This window comes from Ovis aries, chromosome 7 (genome assembly GCF_016772045.2).
Source record: "Ovis aries strain OAR_USU_Benz2616 breed Rambouillet chromosome 7, ARS-UI_Ramb_v3.0, whole genome shotgun sequence".
NCBI classification, from domain to species: Eukaryota; Metazoa; Chordata; class Mammalia; order Artiodactyla; family Bovidae; genus Ovis; species Ovis aries.
The window spans coordinates 5,611,855-5,629,726 of NC_056060.1; the positions used below are offsets into that span (position 1 = coordinate 5,611,855).

At 45.1% G+C, this 17,872-nt stretch overlaps 1 protein-coding gene across 1 annotated transcript in view; it reads right to left on the reverse strand.

The window, feature by feature from the left end:
* Window positions 1-2,704: 2,704 nt before the first annotated feature.
* Window positions 2,705-17,872, reverse strand: part of SFXN1 (sideroflexin 1) — a 35,951-nt gene continuing 20,783 nt past the window's right edge. Inside the window, 5 exon segments of the mRNA NM_001126350.1 lie at window positions 2,705-2,801; window positions 6,301-6,348; window positions 6,758-6,807; window positions 14,167-14,216; window positions 17,606-17,733. Coding sequence (NP_001119822.1) covers window positions 2,705-2,801; window positions 6,301-6,348; window positions 6,758-6,807; window positions 14,167-14,216; window positions 17,606-17,733 — 373 coding nt within the window.

Consider the following 17,872-nt stretch of genomic DNA (forward strand, 5'->3'; position numbering starts at 1 on the left):
TCTGTTAAAAGGCCCTCCCCAGATCCTGGGTTAGATGCACGTTTTCTCTGTGAACTATGGAAATCGCGAGTTCCATGTTAGATTCTGACGAACAATATAAAAGCGAATTGACCTCAGCGTCACATGCAAGGGTGTTAGCCACCAAGGCCAAAGGCAGAATCTCATTCCCCCTGTGTCAGAATGAATGTTCCTGGAATTTACACTGTGGGGCTCGTGGTGGGTGCCGGGTGCCTCTATGCTCTTCAAAAACGTGGAAAATTGGTAGCCAAAACTAGAAATGTATTACCTGATTAATATAGGAGTTACCTAGATATTAAGACGGTACCTAGATATTAAGTTTGAATGGAAGGTACCATTGACTTTAACATAAAAACTGCTTTGTCCTTTACATACAAATAAAAGAGAGGATTTATTTTCATTCTGAGTTTATTTAACATTTCATCCAGTTGAAATGAAATAATACATGGACTCCAACACTGGCTAGACACTGTGCTAATACTGAAATAAAAGCTGCCAGTCATTCACACTTATAATTCATTATGTTACCCAAAATATTAATAACTATTTACCTTTATAAGCTTATTGCACTTCATGTCAACTTTTCTCCAGAAAAGGTATTCCTAAGAGATCAGCAAAGACTGCCAACCTTGGTTCATTTTGTTCCTTTTGATAAACCATGATTCAACTTTACAGTTCATATCTCTCTATAGAAGCATCAAAAATCAGAAGCTTCAGCAGATAACGTTTAAAAAGACACATCTCCAGGCTCGTTCCCTTTTGTCATGAGGCTCTGGTTCTCTCATCCTGGTACGTATTAAACGTTTGGTCAGTTCGTCAACCTTTCAACCAGCCATCCATTTTTAAATGAAGGTCGAGACTAACATGGAAATGCCAATGATCCGGGGCTAAGAATTCTGAGGTTAGCTGGAGGCAGGGGTCGGGGGGTGGAGGCTCCAAGGCCTTGAGTGTGAAAGTGTTAGTGACTCGGTCGTGTCCGGCTCTTTGGGACCCCATGCACTGCAGCCCGCCAGGCTCCTCCGTCCATGGGATTCTCCAGGCAAGAGTACTGGAGCGGGTTGCCATTGCCTTCTCCAGGGGATCTTCCTGACCCAGGGATCGATCCCAGGTCTCCCGCATTGCAGACTCTTTGCCATCTGAGCCGCTGGGGAAACCCTTCAAGTTGCCTTAGTTTCTTGTTAAAAGTGCCCTTTAAGCACCTCGGGGAGCTCTGCCTCAAATTTCTAGCTTTTACCAATTTTTAGAGAAGCAAAGATGGCAACGAAAGACGTCCAAGGTCAGAATGTCACGGGGAAGCTCTTTTGCTTCAAATGGCTCAAGACAGAAAGCCTGCCCGAGAAAGCTCTGGCAGCAAAGGGAGGGCCCAGAGTAGCCCAGCTTCGGGCCCGCTCACTGTTTCAGAGAAGAGAGAGGCACGGACACGAGGCACGACATCCTGCCTTCAGGAGGAAATTCAGTCTGCTCACACCGTCAGCAAAAATCCGCCCAAACTGGTTTCCACATTTGTTTCCACTTACAGGTCTCTGAATTACACATCGTACTAAGTGGTCTACACTTACTGAAATAACCGCCTCGCATATGCCTTTGAACCTCTACAGAATTACAGCATAATCTCTGTTACATTGAATACATTACTTGTGAGACTAGGACAGGTGATGTAAACAGTGGTCCATGGGCTGGTTATTTTCAAACACGGTGGAATGTAATATACAACATTCAAGTAAAATCCATTGAGTCACTGATTCACATACACATCATTTCTGTAGCTTTCTGAAAGCCAAAGAGATCTTATAGGACGACAAGAAAAGAGATGTAGGTAGATGAGACCTCTTGATTCTTAAAAAAAAAAAAAGCCAGATTCAACCCAGTCATGTAGTGCTGGTTTTGAATAGACTCCCAAAATTTGACATTTGTGCATTTCAGTTACTGAATTATTGATTTAAATGACTGAATATAAAGTCAACAAGTGCGAGGTAAGATTAATATCTTCATAAGAATAGAAAACAGAATAAATTTAAAATTCAATCAAAGAAAGCGACCAGCAATAGGAACGCTTACCGATGTATCACACTTGTCTATTACTTTGACTTTCAGGAGGTATATGAAGGAGCTTTCATCCTACAAATCCAAAACATTCATCTTCTACTTCAGGTTGCCTCCTGCCCAACCTGGGCAGAAAAGCAAACTGTCCTTAATATTTACGAGTCTTTTTTTTTTTTTTTTACAGTTTAGCCTCAGGGCTTTTGTGTTTTCTCAACTCACTACTCAGCTCTCCTTGATTTGAAACAAGAATGGGATAAAATTTCAGTATTTTAAACAGCTTTCCTTTTCACTGACTGACAATCAGTAGACTGAACAGCTAACTCTATGCCTAGCGGCGCTCTGGGAAACTCTGGGTGTGAGTCAGGACATTGTCTTTGAAAAAACAGTGACTATAAAAGCTACAGGAAGGGTGTCTGTAAATCATATCATGATTCGAATGTAAGGGGCGGGGGCTGGCAGGCGAGGCCCCTAGACCACCCCCAGGGGCTGTGCCGTAAGTAGCAGCTGGACTCTAAAGGCTTCTATGGGTCTTTAAAAGGTTTCTGTCACCGCGAGAACCCGGCCGCCCAGGTTATTCCTCTCCAACTTGGCTACACCAGGCTCATGGCAGGCAGGCTCCTCTGAAGATGCTTCTTAACCTGTTTTATAACCCCTTGTTAAAGTACACACGCCGTAACTCAGGGTAGGTCTCTCGGATCCTGGCTTGCAGCTCAGCTTCCAAGCTTGTCACAGACATGGAACTGGGAGGAGGGAGAAAACGACAGGGTCATCCCATGGACGGTGGAAAGTCGAACCCGAGGAGAGGAAAGTGAGGACCCCCGTTTACCCCCACGACTGGTGCAAGAGCCGTGTTTGAAAAACGCTTCACGTCCCAGGAAACTATCACTAAATAAGAAAGAGAGGCACCATCAGACCCCTTTTCGTTTCTCATCTTACTAAAAGCCTGAAAAACCACTTATGGCTGGCAAGAAGGTATGGTGATCACACTCTCAGACCCTGATGTATTGGAAAGTAATCTTGGTCCGGATACTTTCTAAGAAAAATAACATAAGTGTTCACAATTCATAAGAAAAAGACACATGCATTCAGTGGAATTTTTAGCAGTAAAAATTCACTTGCATTAATGTGCTTCTGTCCACTTTATAGTGATATATATTCTGAAACTTTTAGAAAATATGAAAATATATGAGAAAAACATCTCTTCTAGTCACACTACCGAGAAGGACCACTGGAAGTCTTTGCTTTGTGCATGTAAAAAATGTACCTGAATGGTTTATATGTGCATCTGTATTAAAGCTTATTTTTTCATTATGAATGCATACTTAATATGTAAGGGGATGAAGAAAAACTGGCCAGCAAAACTGTTGACTTTCTGTTATGGAAAGTTCATTTGCCCCTTTCCTATTTGCCCATTTCTGTTCCCCTCTAATCTTAAAAGAAACTAGTTATAGGAATGGGATCACCAGGCAATTTAACCTAACTCTTGACTTATGCTGTCCTGAATAACCTGTTCTTTTCCCAGATAGAAAGAAGAATGAAGAATTAAGCAGTTAAAAAAAAAATGACGAGCTCTCTGTCCCCAACACCCACCCCTTACTCTGTCCCCTGCCAAGCAATCTGCAGGCAGATCATTCGGGCAAGACAGCATCTGAAGACAGAGTAGGTGGTTCACTCAGATTCCTTCCCCTCCTCTTTTTTTCCTTTAAAAACTGTTGTGATTGACAGAGAAGAAGAAATATCATATGACTTCCTTTATATGTGGAATCTAACAAGAAATGATACAAATGAATTTGCTTAAAAAACAGGAGCAGACTCACAGACTTAGAGAACAAACCTACAGTTGCTGGGCGGGGGGAAGGATGGGGAGAAGGGATAGTTTGGGATGGACACGTACATCTATAGTGTCCCTATACTAAGGACACTCTGCTATATTTAAAATGGATAACCAACAAGGTCTTACTGTATAGCATAGGGAACTCTGCTCAACGTTACGTGGCAGCCTGGACGGGAGGGGAGCTTGGGAGAGAAGGGATACGTGTCTGTGTGTGGCCGAGTCCCTTTGCTCTTCACCGGAAACTGTCACAGCGTTGTTAACTGGCTGCTGCTGCTGCTGTTGCTAAGTCGCTTCAGTCGTGTCCGACTCTGTGTGACTCCAGAGACAGCAGCCTACCAGGCTCTCCCGTCCCTGGGATTCTCCAGGCAAGAACACTGGAGTGGGTTGCCATTTCCTTCTCCAATGCATGAAAGTGAAAAGTGAAAATGAAGTCGCTCAGTCGTGTCCGACTCTTCGCGACCCCATGGACTGCAGCCCACCAGGCTCCTCTGCCCATGGGACTTTCCAGGCAAGAGTACTGGAGTGGGGTGCCATTAACTGGCTACACTCCAATACAAAAATTAAAAGTTTTTTTTTTTTTAAATAAAAGGTATTACATGAAAAAAAAAAAAAAAACCTGTCACAACTGAGCAAAATCTTTGGAGTTGGTCTCTGGACACGTGTTCACCTTCTCCCTGACTAAAGCATCTTTCCTTTCTAAGGACACCTGTGTCTTGAATTACTGGCTTCTGAGCTGCAAGCAGCTGAACCTGGGCTTGGTAACACTAGTAATTAGTTGCTTAAGAATTGTTCTTCACTTGAGCGGGCTTCCCTGGTGGCTCAGTCAGTAAAGAATCCATCTGCAGTGGAGATCCCTGGGTCAGGAAGATCCCCTGGAGAAGGAAACGGCAACCCACTCCAGTGTTCTTGCCTGGAGAATCCCATGGACAGAGGAGCCTGGCAGATTACAGTCCATGGGGTCGCAAGATTCAAACAGGACCTAGTGACTACACCACCACCACCATAGTTGAGATGTGGTTAACTAAGAGCTAAAAAGACAGGATATAGATTTATAGACATAATGCAAAAAAAGAAAATTTATGAATATAGAAAAAAACACAGTGGCTGTTTTTTTCTTCTCTATACGGAGACCCTGGGTAATTTTAAAATAATGTTGCTAATGGCAATGATAATGGCTATGACTTAGTGCTCAATTTTTGGGTCAGACATTATGCATTTTTAACCCTTATAAAACCTTGGAAAGTCAAGTATTATCTTAATTTTACAGATAAGGAAACTAGAGGTGCAGCTGAGATTGGAAGTCAGATCCTTCTCGACCCAAATGCTACGCTCCTAAGTCACTGAGCGCAAGGTCAAGTGCTGAACCACTGATATTCCAGTACCGCAGACTAAGGAAACAACCCTTTCTTACCTGAAGCCCTGAGATTCTGGGGTTCGCCCAATTAAACAGTGCTCTTCTTCAGGAAATTCATCTGTATCGGGCTTCACAACAGGTTCTGAAGCTCCTGCCCTCTCCAAGGGGGGCTTAACTATGGGCATCAAGGTGATAAAGGTTCCCTCTCCTTGAAATTTAAGTCCCCAGCTAATAACAGTGGGGGTCAAAGACAAGTGTAGGACCAGATAAAAGACGGATGTCTCTATCAGATAGGGGGGCATGATGAAGTCTGTTCTAGAAGAGACTATCGCGTCCCAAAGCCACTGGAAAGCCTCGAGCGTTAAAGGCCATCTGTGCGGGGCCTGTCTGTCCATGAAGGACAAGACAAAGGCCGGACTGGAGGCAGAAATCATAGCAACACAGCAGAGTGCTGCCCCTCTGCACCTGGACGTTAGAAGAGAAAAGGGCTGAAGCCTCAGATTCATGCGATGCTGATTTAATGCCAGTTAATCCTGTTCTTACATCAAAGGCAGGATTCAAGGGCAACTTGTGATGAAAGATATATGCACAATAAAGCTTTTAAGGCAAAAAGGGGAAAAAAAACCTCAAGTAGGAAGAAGGAAAGCCAATATACCAACCGCCAAAGTTGAGTGCATACAGCTGCTCTCCCTGAGAGTGGAACTTAAATTCTAATATTTCTGCCTTATAGATGCCTTTGCCAATGGACTGGACACCAGTGAATCATATTTAAATTTTTATAAGAGCAAATTTGCACCACAGTTAACCTGGGTCTTACACAAGAATAAAGCATTTTCAAATGTAATCATAGCAGGTAGCAAAGAGCTGGGCAAAGAGAGTTTTGATATTAAATAGACGTGCACTTAATTTCTGCCCCTCTCTCTTCCTTTTAGAGACTCAGCTTCATTATCTTTTTGAGACTCAACTTTCCTCCTAGTTAAATGAACCTGTGTCTTCAACTAGTTTTTAGGGTTAAAACGCAGGGTCATTCTGAAGAGTAACAAATACATACCTTTTCTGTGGAAACAGAGCACAGCACAGAGGTGTAGCAAATACCAAGCTTTAAGAAAAATGAAAAAGACACATCAGAGCACTTTTGAAATGGTCTACTTTTCAGATTTTTTCTATTCTACTTTGATAACAATCCCCTTTCTTTTGAGTATTATACTGCCAACACAAAAATATGCACTGTTTGTGTAATTTTACTACTAAGGGCTGCCAAAATGATTTTAAAAAGGGAAAAAATTTAAAAGAGAGATAAAAGGAGTTTAAAAAAAAAAGAATCACACAAATAGCCCCAAATGTTGCAGGTTTCTCTAAAGACAGTTTCTTTCTAGCTAATGACTGGGACCAGATGTTCTGAGATGCTCTCATTTTTCAAAATGCATGTCCCATATTAGCCCTTTCTTTCATATGCTGTATATTAATCTTAAAAAAAGAAAGAATGACATTGAAGCAATTCTACTCACCAAAAGCCAACTATTCCAACTTGAACAGGTGCGCTCATCCATGGGAACCTCTGGGAAAGAAATAAACTATTTTGAATACTTTTTATACAGGCTCTCAGAGACAGTCTTCTCTGCTGGTTAATTGGAAGGAGCGTGGCCACATTACAAGATCCAGCTGGGATGCGATTAGCACGGTGTGGGGGCACCACTGCAACAGCACGTTAGTCCCGACTTCCTGCAGCCCTCGCCATCCAGCCACGATGCGCATGCGAGGGTCAGGTGGCTTCTCCTATTCCTCCCTTGAGCTTAGAGTCAGAGAGATGCCTGCTTGTAAATGGGAGCTGGAGAAAATGTTATCGCTTGGCTATAATTTGTCTCCTGGCTGGAGAGGAGTGCGGTTCCAAAGCCGGAAGACTTAACAAACCTGTATTCAAATCTCTGTCCTTCCAGTTCACCCCCACTGTGGGGAGAGGGAGGCAGAGTCCAACCAGCCCAAGCTCTGGTTCCTTCTCTGCAGAATGAAGATCCCAACAGCTTCCTAAGAGCATGTGCACGAAGATACTCCAGATAACATTTATCAAGCACCTAGCGCTGTGCCTGGAATGTTCAGAAACCCAAAGCCATTGCTGCCCTGCTCCCGCCCCCAACCCTGCACCTCTCCTCTCCTGGTTTTAGTAGTTAAAATGGTTAAGTAGTTAGTAGTAGTAGTAGTTTAGTAGTATGGTTAAAATAATTGCTAGCATAACAAATTCTTGGCTGCCACTTTTTCGTTAATAGAAATGAATGAGTTGGCTGGTCTTTTGGAGAGTATGTATTATTAGATTTTTAGCTTTCAAAAGGGAATTTCTATAAAAGCATAATATGCAATATAAAGAGCAACGAGATATATAGATTATGTAAGTAAGGCCACTGAAAGAGCTGCCACCAAGTTGCCAACTAGTTGTAATGAAATCAGCCAGAGTCAACACAAGTAGTTAATTAAAAGATCAGGATCCCAAGGGGGCTTGTGTGAGAGGCGTACCCTGCTCTCCGAGAAGGCTCCTCTGGCGAAAAGGTACATCCCGCGGGTTAAGGGAGAGAAAGGGAGAGATGTCAGCAAGCAGAGACAGGCCCACAGAGCGCGCACAGACGGGCCCCGCCCCTCAAGGGACGGCAGGAGAAGGAAAAACTGCATCGGGGCAGCCGGGTCCAGCTGACGCCGCACGCCTTTCGTAAGGAGACGGGGAATCGTCTTCCCAGCATTCCGTCTTTCCCAGTCGTGCACCATCAGACTGGGAGCACGGACGTGGCGACGGGAAGGCAAGCTAGGAGCTGAATAAGATCCTGCTGGAAGACAGACCCAGGAGAGCCCATGAGAGCAGCCTCTTCTTCTCAAGTGGGCTCTTGAACAGCCGTGTGTGATCTCAGCAGCAGCTGTGCACACACCAAACAGTGACGGAGGCTCGTGCAGAGGGTTTTGTTGGAAGGGTTCTCAGTAACCGCAAGCATTCCGGACAATTCCGATCTCTCCCACGAAGCTCAACCTGGATGTCATCCCTGCTCCCAACTCCTTTCCAGCACCCCCTCCCGCCTCATTCACCCCTACTTCCAACAGAACGCGGTCTGAGATTTTACAAGTGAGCTGAGGAGGTTTGGGTTTTCCCCTAAATAATCCCAGAACCTGAGGGAGGGACAGAGCCCAGAATTGTGCAAACAGGATATTTTAAATGAATTAAAGACAGTAATCACAAGTTTAAAAAGATACATATTCAATGAAGTAAAAGCTCAAAAAGTTAGTATGAGTCCATTCTTTCTCTTCCCAATGATCTCTGCTCTTTACTTCACACTGTAAATGAAAGACAGGAAATTGCACTGACCGTGCTGAAGTTTTGACATGTATTCAGCTGTGAGGCCATCGCCACAGTCAAGGCAACTAAATACCTGTAGCTGTCATCTTGTTTCTTGTGCCGCTGGCCTTTCCGCCATCTTTCCTAAACCCTGCTATACCCATTCCCGGGCCACCTCCGATCTACTTTCTGTCATTATATACTAGCTTATGATTTCTAGGATTTTATATACAGTACCTACTCTTTTGCACAATTATTTTGAGACTTACTCATGCTGTTGTATATATGCATGGCTCAGGGCTTTTTATTGCTGGGTTAGGTGTTCCATTGTGTGAATGGCATTTGATAATCCATTTTCCTGTTTATGAACATTCGGACTGTTTCTGGTTTGGGGCTATTGCAAATAAAGCTGCTTTAAATACTTGCCTTTTATGGACATACATTTTCATTTCTTCTAGGTAAATACTTAGGAGTGAAATGGCTGGATTGCAGGGTAAGCATATGTTTAACTTAAGAAACTGCCAAACTATTCTCCAAAGACTCTTTGGATTGCAAGGAGATCAAACCAGTCAATCTTATCAGAAATCAACCTTGAATATTCATTGGACTGATGCTGAAGCTGAAGCTCCAGTAATGTGGCCTCCTGATGAGAAGAGCCGACTCACTGGAAAAGACCCTGATGCTGGGGAAGATTGAGGGCAGGAGGAGAAGAGGGTGGCAGAAGATGAGATGGTTGGAAGGCATCACTGACTCAATGGACACGAGTTTGAGCAAGCTCCAGGAGGTAGTGAAGGACAGGGAAGCTTGGTGTGCTGCAATCCCTGGGGTTGCAAAGGGTTGGACATGACTTAGAGAATGAACAATAAGAACAGCAAAGTGGTTGTATCCTTTTACATTCCCACTGGTAGAGAATAAGAGTTTCAGGTCCTTTAGCTACATCCTTGCCAACACTTATTATGATCAGTCTTTTTAATTTTAGCCATTCCAATAGGTGCTTAGAGGTAGCTAATGTGGTTTTTAACCTGAATTTCCCCAATGACTAAAGATACTGAGCATCTTTACATGTGATATTATTTGATATCTATGTATATTTGGTGAAATATCTGTTCAAACCTTTTGCCCTTAAAAAAAAAACAGAGTTGTTTTCCTAAATAAGTGTATCTTTTGGATACAAGTTTTTTATCAGACACATACTTTGCATAAATTTTCTCCAGCCTGTTCCCTGTCCTTTCATTCTCTTTATAGTGTTCAAAAAACAGAATTTTAACATTTTGATGAAGCCCAATTTGTCCATTTTTTCTTTTATGGACTGCACTTTTGGTATTAAGTCTAAGAAATCTTTGCTTAACTCCAGATCTCAAAGATGTTCTATTTTCTCCTAGAAGTGTGACATTTGTAGACTTTTACACTTAGACCCCATGGGAGTTAAGTGTATGTGCGTATACCTAGACCTGGCCCACATCCCAGGCAACCTGACCGTACACAGGCCTCCCACCTCTGTGCCCTTTCTGCGCTTCTGCACCACCTGTGCCCCCAGCCAGCCATCTTCAGGGGTCTCCGCTCACCTGCGGCAGCTAGGGGAGACGCCCCTATGCTCCCGCCATGTCCCACACTCTTATTCACCACGCGCTGGAACCATGTGTCCTGTGCCCTCCCCGCTACCACACCGTATGGTTCTGAAGCCCTATTTCTTTATAATGGCACCCAGCACATTGCTGGGCGTGCAACAGGCACTGACCAAAGGGCTGCTTCATCAAACGAATGAACAAATAAATGCACAGTCACACTCCACTAGCAGACAACCCTGAAAATCTACTGCGTAGACAGAGCCGTCCACCTTTATTACAGAAAATATAAACGAACAAGAACTTCAGGAATGAGGAGCTCTTATCTGACCCAATTCATATCAACTTTGTTCTCAATGAAAAGCGCCAGCAAGGTAAGGAGACCACAGGAGCTATTCTTCAAGCAAACTGTTGGGTGAAGCACCAGCTTTTAAGCAGTGCACTTCTGGTTTACTGCAAAGATTTCAGTGAGTCACCTGCCCACAGCTGATGCTTTTTGCTAGCACTCTGTTCGGAAAAAGACAGGGCGTGGGGGGAAGGATGAGTCATGCCGAGCGCTCCCCAAGCTCACCGGGTAAAAAAGCCAAGAACATTCAATTCCTTTCATGTTTGCAGAGTTTGGTCACATCCAAGGTGAAAGCCCTGAGAAGCACATCCTTGCAGGGAGGCACTTCTGGCTGCTGGAGCTGCGGGAACAGAGGGCCGACCGACCCAGGCAGACGTGGCCGCCCACACGGACATGGTGCACAGCTAAAGAAATGATCTCTGAGCCTTTGTAAAAGGGGCTCAGAAGAGCCTCCCTTTCAAAATAGTGTGTGAGAGTGCTTTGCAGATGGAAATGTATGGATACAAATGTAAGCTGCCTCCACCCCTGCTTTCACAACGGCCGTACATCAATGAAGTCCTACAGTCCTTGCTACGCAGGCAAAAATGCAATATTCTGATGTAACAACCACCCTGAACGTAGGAGGGGGATGTATGTCTGAGGAGCTCAACATTTAGCCAAAGCTCTTTCAAAACACCATTCTCCAAGGAGGTCTGAATAGTTTAGCAGCAGCCAGACCCTTGACAGCTAGTGAGGCCCTTGGACGGATCCATGAGCTGCTCTGACCGCCTCCCCGCCCGGCCACATGGCTTCTGATGCCAGCAGCCTCCTCCGGCTCTGTGTGAGGCCCTTCAAGGGGGAAGTGGGGCAGGCAGAGGGGAAGCAAACCAGGGAGGAAGGACAAGGGAGGGAAACACAACAGTGACTCATTTTTCATGTGGAAAACCCTAGGGCCCTGTGGGAATAGTGGCTAGCTGCTTGAGTCATTTGCTGGTTGCTTCCTGGAAGAAAACGCCAGGCTGTATCTGTAGCAGTTTCTGTCTGTCCCAGCAGGAAAATGATGCAATATGCCCAGCCCTGTCTCCTGGCCAGTGTCTGTTGCCGAGATATTAGAGTAACGGCAGCAACTTTCCCAACGACACCGAGACCCCGGGGAGTTCAAGGCCGTGACGGTCGGGAGAAGAAAGGGCCAAGTTCACATCACTGTTTTCTCTGGTGACCGAACTTCAGCATGAGCATAGATCTGCATGCAGACTCTCTCAGAGAATTTCTGGAATCCCAAGCCCACATTAGCACCCATGTGCGCTCAATACCCACAGCCAGGAGTGAGATGCCCACTCCTGGGCGTCCCAGCAGCAGCGGCAAACGGCCAGATTCGGAGCCTCGCTGCGGAGTCGGGCTGCTGACACCCCTCTGCTAACAGGGTGCTGGGTGGTGTTGGGGAGGCCGAGAGAGAGGACTGGGAAGGCTTTGATGGTGGGGGTACCGCCACTGAAGGTGGTCTCCCAGGTGCGTTCACAGGTGCTGATTCACGACAGTCATGTATTACTGGTGGAATGACTCACACTTTGGTATTCCTCTCCTGCAAAAGTTTACTTTTATGCCAGACAACAGGATGAGGTGACTGTCTCCAGCCTTGTATCCATGTGGAAATCTGATCTTGCTTTAAAAGTCTGATTTTGCTTAAAGTCTGAAGGAGGGGGAGGTTGGATTTACTAGATTTTTTTTTTTTTGGATTCTCTGTTGCCCCTGAAGTTGGCATGCCAATACCTTAAGAAATTAACAATCAGGAAAACCCAAAGGTTGCCTGGGTCAACATATGCCTTTGCAGAAGGACTGTAATCCTAACGTCTTATCAGATCAAGAGCTAGCGGTGAAGAACAGTGTATCAATTCTGTTATCTGTAAAGTTAACAAGCCACCGGATGATCCACTTCCTACCAGCATCCTGGAGGATAAGGCTGATGGCCCCTCTCCAAGTTCATTTGACAGGTTTTCCCCTTCAAAGCCTAAACCACTTCCCATAAGGAAAGCAGGGATAGATAGAGAAAGGAGCATCACCTTTTTTTTTTTTTTTTTACATTATCTGAAAATCAATGAGACATCAAAGTTGATGAGTTTTAGATGTTTACATAATTTAGTAGTTTCCAGACCTAGTCACTGTTCTAGTACATCTCCTAATTCTTTGGCAGCTTTAAAGAGTTCATCTGTTTACATAATATGGTAGCTTCAAGATCTAGTCTCTGTTCCAGCACACACACTAATCCCTGAGCAGCTTTAAAGAATTCATCGTTTCTAAATTCTGCAGAGGAAAGAGACTTCAGCAAAGCCTTTCCATGAATCCTCAAGTAAGAGCTTATCAAAGTAGGTAAGGTGTCAAATGAGGTCACCTTTACAGTTTGGTCTTCACTAATAGCTTTACTGGTTAAATCAGTGAAACTGTTGTATATTTTTGTTTAATCTTACACTTAAGACTGTGGAAATCCACCAGGAGATGGATGGAGACTCAGCAGGCATGTGAGAATGCTGCTTCCTGGGGGTGGTCCAGGGGTCTGTGGATCACCTGGGATGCTCGGAGGAGAACAGCTCGATTGCTACAGAGACTGCAACACCCCATCACAGCACTCACCTAGATGTGTGAGACTGCTAGAGGAAGAAGCTCCGAGAATATAATTTGCTCATGTACCTGAAGCTCCCAGGAGAGAATGAGCGGGCTGCCGAGGAGAGGGCCCTCTTTCTTGCTCTCACACGGGGTTGGTACATCCGACATGCCAGTCAAATGAGGCACTCAAAACTATTGTTTTTTCAAAGCATACTTTTCTTGGCTTATTGTCTGAGAATGTAATTGCACTGAAAAGTATTTGGTGTCGGTCTTAATTTTCCCCTCTGGAGCCCATAGCGTGAATACACAGAAATCATTCAGAAAGCGTCAGGTCCATGAACCATGTCCATGAACTTCTTTCAAAGTCTGGTAGTGTTCCTTCATTGTGACAGTTCGCCCTGAGAAAGCTGCAGTGTTTACCACACGCCTGCTCCCCCAACCAGGAGCTGGAGCCCTTCCTCCCGAAGGGGCAACGGGGTCAGATTCCACGCACAGCAGGAGCCAGAGAAGCTGCAACCTCCGCCTCCTCCCTACCTGTTACAGGAAACTGGAAAGCTAAGGTGAGGCGTAAATACAACTGCATCTGAATCCTGGAAACCATGAGAATGCAGACAGTCCACAGAGGTTTCTCAGTTACAGTTTCATCCTGGAATATTTTCAGACCCTGAGGGGAGGCGGCTGATAGATTAATGGATTATTAGAGATGACTGCCAAAGAAAAATACATCTAGGCACTAATTCAGTATTCTGGGAAGCTGCTACTCCCAATTATTCTTTCCTTTCAGATACGATACATAGAGGCTTACAAACGAATCATTCCAAATTCATACCCTCTCTTCATTATTACTTAGCTAGGGATCTGACTGATAATTAAGATAAGCGTGTACTTGGGTTATGGCCACTCAAGAGGAGTGGGCAGCATTCAACAAATGGAAGATTCATGAGAACTTTTTCAAATATTTCTTATTAGAAATAAAATATTTCATCAAGTGTCCAACTGCCACTGGCCTTTAAATTCTTTACTCCCTATCCACGTGGGAAATAGTCTGTATAGTCTGAAGTCTGAAGACAAATTGTACGGATTGAGACAAGGATAAACAGAACTGGGGCTTACCTTGAGAAAGGCTTTCTTTTCCAGAGTATTCATGATAAATGGAGGGATGGCTGGAAGTAAAGATAGACCCGCTTAAATCTTGGATAATGTCTATTTTCAGCTCACATTTTTTTTTCCTCAACAATTTCACGAAAGGCTTATATTACTTGCAGACTAGTTTCACACTGGCAGAGTAAAAGCAATCACAATATTCTTTAAAATATCTTAGCATTAAAAAAAACCCCACTGTTTCCATTTGTTAAAGTTTTGAAAAATAACACAATGCTCTATGCCAGCTAGAAAATTTTATGATCTTGATGAGAACTTTAACATTAAATATGCAACAATGCAAACATCAGGAACTTTCCCCTTCTGTACCAATGATACAAATGCAGGCTTTCCCAGGTGTCCATCCCTGTGGAGTACAGTATAAAAATTCCTGCCTTGAGTCACACAGACTACTTGTTAGCTGGGGTGATCCAGAAAAAGTTACCTCACTGCTCTGAGCTTTGGTTTCCTGTTTTCCTCATCTATATAATGGGATAACTGTATCAAACTAGCCAGGACGATAAGCTGCAATGATCCATGTAAAACATCAGATAGCTTAGTTCATTTACTCGTGATTCAGTGGCACCCCACTCCAGTACTCCTGCCTGGCAAATCCCATGGATGGAGGAGCCTGGTGGGCTGCAGTTCATGGGGTCGCGAAGAGTCGGAAATGACTGAGCGACTTCACTTTCACTTTTCACTTTCATGCATTGGAGAAGGAAATGGCAACCCACTCCAGTGTTCTTGCCTGGGGAATCCCAGGGACGGGGGAGCCTGGTGGGCTGCCGTCTCTGGGGTCACACAGAGTCGGACACGACTGAAGCGGCTTAGCAGACTCAACTATCCATTAGACTAAACTGTCACAGCAATTTCAATATGTCAATTACGTTTAGAGATGTTGCTGGGATAGGAAGACTGTCTCTTCTCCCAGGACTAAATAATGTTTCAAATAACCAAGCCACTGGAAACAAATCTGCTGGGATGACTGAACTCCAAAGAGGAACCTTGTATTTCAAACTGGGAAAGAGCAAAACCAAAAGCCTACCCAGGGTAGCAGCTGGAGTGGCCAGCTTGGTCTCATAAAATCTGGAGACCTGGGCTCAACAGGTACACCAGGGCAGCCTCCCCAACTCCTCGCAGGTCAGTGACAACATGCTGGTCCCTGACTCAGGGGACTCTTGGCCTACATTTCATGACTGTGGTTTCCTCAGTTCACCCACCCTACAGTGCACACCGCTGTCGCACGAGGATGTCTTTGTTAAATCACTTAACGGTGGTTAATCTGTTCAGTTCAGTTCAGTCTTTCAGTAGTGTCTGACTCTACGACCCTATGGACTGCAGCACACCAGGCTTCCCTGTACTTCACTCTATCCCGGAGTTTGCTCAAACTCATGTCCATCGAGTCGGTGATGCCATCCAACAATCTCATCCTCTGTCGTCCCCTTCTCCTCCTGCCCTCGATGTTTCCCAGCATCAGGGTCTTTTCCAATGAGTCAGCTCTTCACATCAGATAACCAAAGTACTGGAGTTTCAGCTTCGGCATCAGTTCTTCCAATGAATATTCAGGACTGATTTCCTTTAGGATGGACTGGTTGGATCTCCTTGCAGTTCAAGGGACTCTCAAGAGTCTTCTCCACACCACAGTTCAAAGCATCAATTCTTTGGTGCTCAGCTTTCTTTAGGGTCCAAATCTCACACTGATAAATGACTACTGGAAAAACCATAGCTTTGACTAGATGGACCTTTGCTGGCAAAGTAATGTCTCTGCTTTTTAATCAGATAACCAATTAGCTGGAGTGCCAGTAGTCGGAAAGGAAGAAAGTTTTCTTTCTTTAACTTTTGTTTGTTCACTCCTACTTGTGAGGAATGCTGATGAGCATTCTCAATGACAAAAGGAATTCAAAGACAACAACCAAAAACACATCCCTGGGAAAATCTAACAGCGCTCAAGTAAGCCTGCCTCCTTTGAGAGCTTAGTAAATAGCCAAGGGCTGTGTGCCCTCAATTTAGACAAGGAAATTGAAGATACTCATTTCTGTTTTCTTTTTTCTTTAAAGAGTAACGTCCTCTTGGGCCCTCTGGTTTCTGAGAACCTTCTTGGGAGTCCTGGTCTGAGTGTAGCTGAAGAAGCTTTAGGACCAGATCAGAGATTCTCAGAGGAACTAAGTCACAGCAGAGATTTTCTGCATTTCATCACGCTGAGTCCAAGTCTAATGGACAAAACTGAGTCCATCCTGGCAGCCGTTTTATTCAGAGCTGTTGGAATTAACCCAACTTGGTTTGTGTTCCAATGGTTTCCAGTTGATACAAATAAATCCTCAGTATAAATTATTCTTATTCAAGAACTGTTAGAAGTTTCTTGTCAAGATTGACTAAGACCCAATTCTTTCTCTTCAAATTCTCATCACCCGTGCTGCCAACTGCCCTGGTCCAACCGCCATCCTGACCAGTCTCCAGTCACCAGTCTTGGTTCCTCTTCAGCTGACTCTCAGCATGGCACCCAGGGTCGTGCAGTTAAAAGTCTGAGTTGAGTTATTATTGCTATTCCCCTGCTCAAAACCCTGCATGGCCTTCCACCCCTGGGACTAAAGCCAGGATTAATGCCTTGCAGAGCCATCCACGCTCTGCCCACGTCAGCCCGGCTGCCCTGTCTACTGTCCCTGCCCCCTTCTCTCCCCCCACATGGCCCTGTGATGCTTCCAGCCACCAGGCATGCCTCAGCCATCTCTTGCTGTTCCATGTGCCCCAGAAGATGCATCCCTGGAACCACCCTCCCCCTTGTCTGCCCAGTCTACTCCTGCCACCAAGCAGGACCTCTGGGGTCTTCCTGGGACAGACCCCGTCCCCCACATCCTCTGCTGCAGCTCCTCTCTGAAGCACCCAGATAACAGCATCTCAGGATGATCATGAGCATGCAGCCCCCAGACTGTCCGGTGCCCAAGGACTGACGCTGTTAACCCTCTTCGTTACCTTACCATCAGCCAATCAGAGAACTATGCACAAGCCAGTCACATACCCTGCGGCAGCCCTTCCCCACTGTGTAGCCTTTAAAAATGCTGTGTCTGTAAATGCTTTGGGGTTTCTGGGGGGCATGAGCCACATTGCCCTTGCACAGCCCTACAACAGATCTTCCTCTTCTCCAAACTCTGTCATCTGGTGGTGTTCAGCCTCACTGTGCACACGGACTTGGGTTTGATAAAACTTCCACTCCGAGACCCCCACCCTCTGTATCCCCTGAGCCCTTGTAACCATCTCACAGATTACATATCTGACTTATTTGGTCAATTCTCTGCCTCCCTGACCAGAGGCCATCTCAGGGAGGGATCCTTCACGGTTGGTGCTCACTGGCACACCAACGCTTGTTCAAGCGAGACGTGCCAAGTACGCGAACAGATGCCAAGGTTCTCCTCACCCATGCCAGGGGCTGCCATCAGGATCCTGGAGACAACTACTTGCGTGATGGCTTGTTTGGCAGCGTTTGCCGACTCGCCCAGGCGGTTCCCGTTCTCATCTGTGACAGGAATGCCAACTTTGAGTTCCCTGGAGAGCAAGACACGTGCAAAGTTCATACACAGGCGGTTCATGGAACAGCTGGAAACAGTACTTAGGCTGTGAAAGATCAAGTCCCTGCTTAATCCAAAAATGCACTCTAGGGTCATTTTTGGCCCTAAGAAGCCTG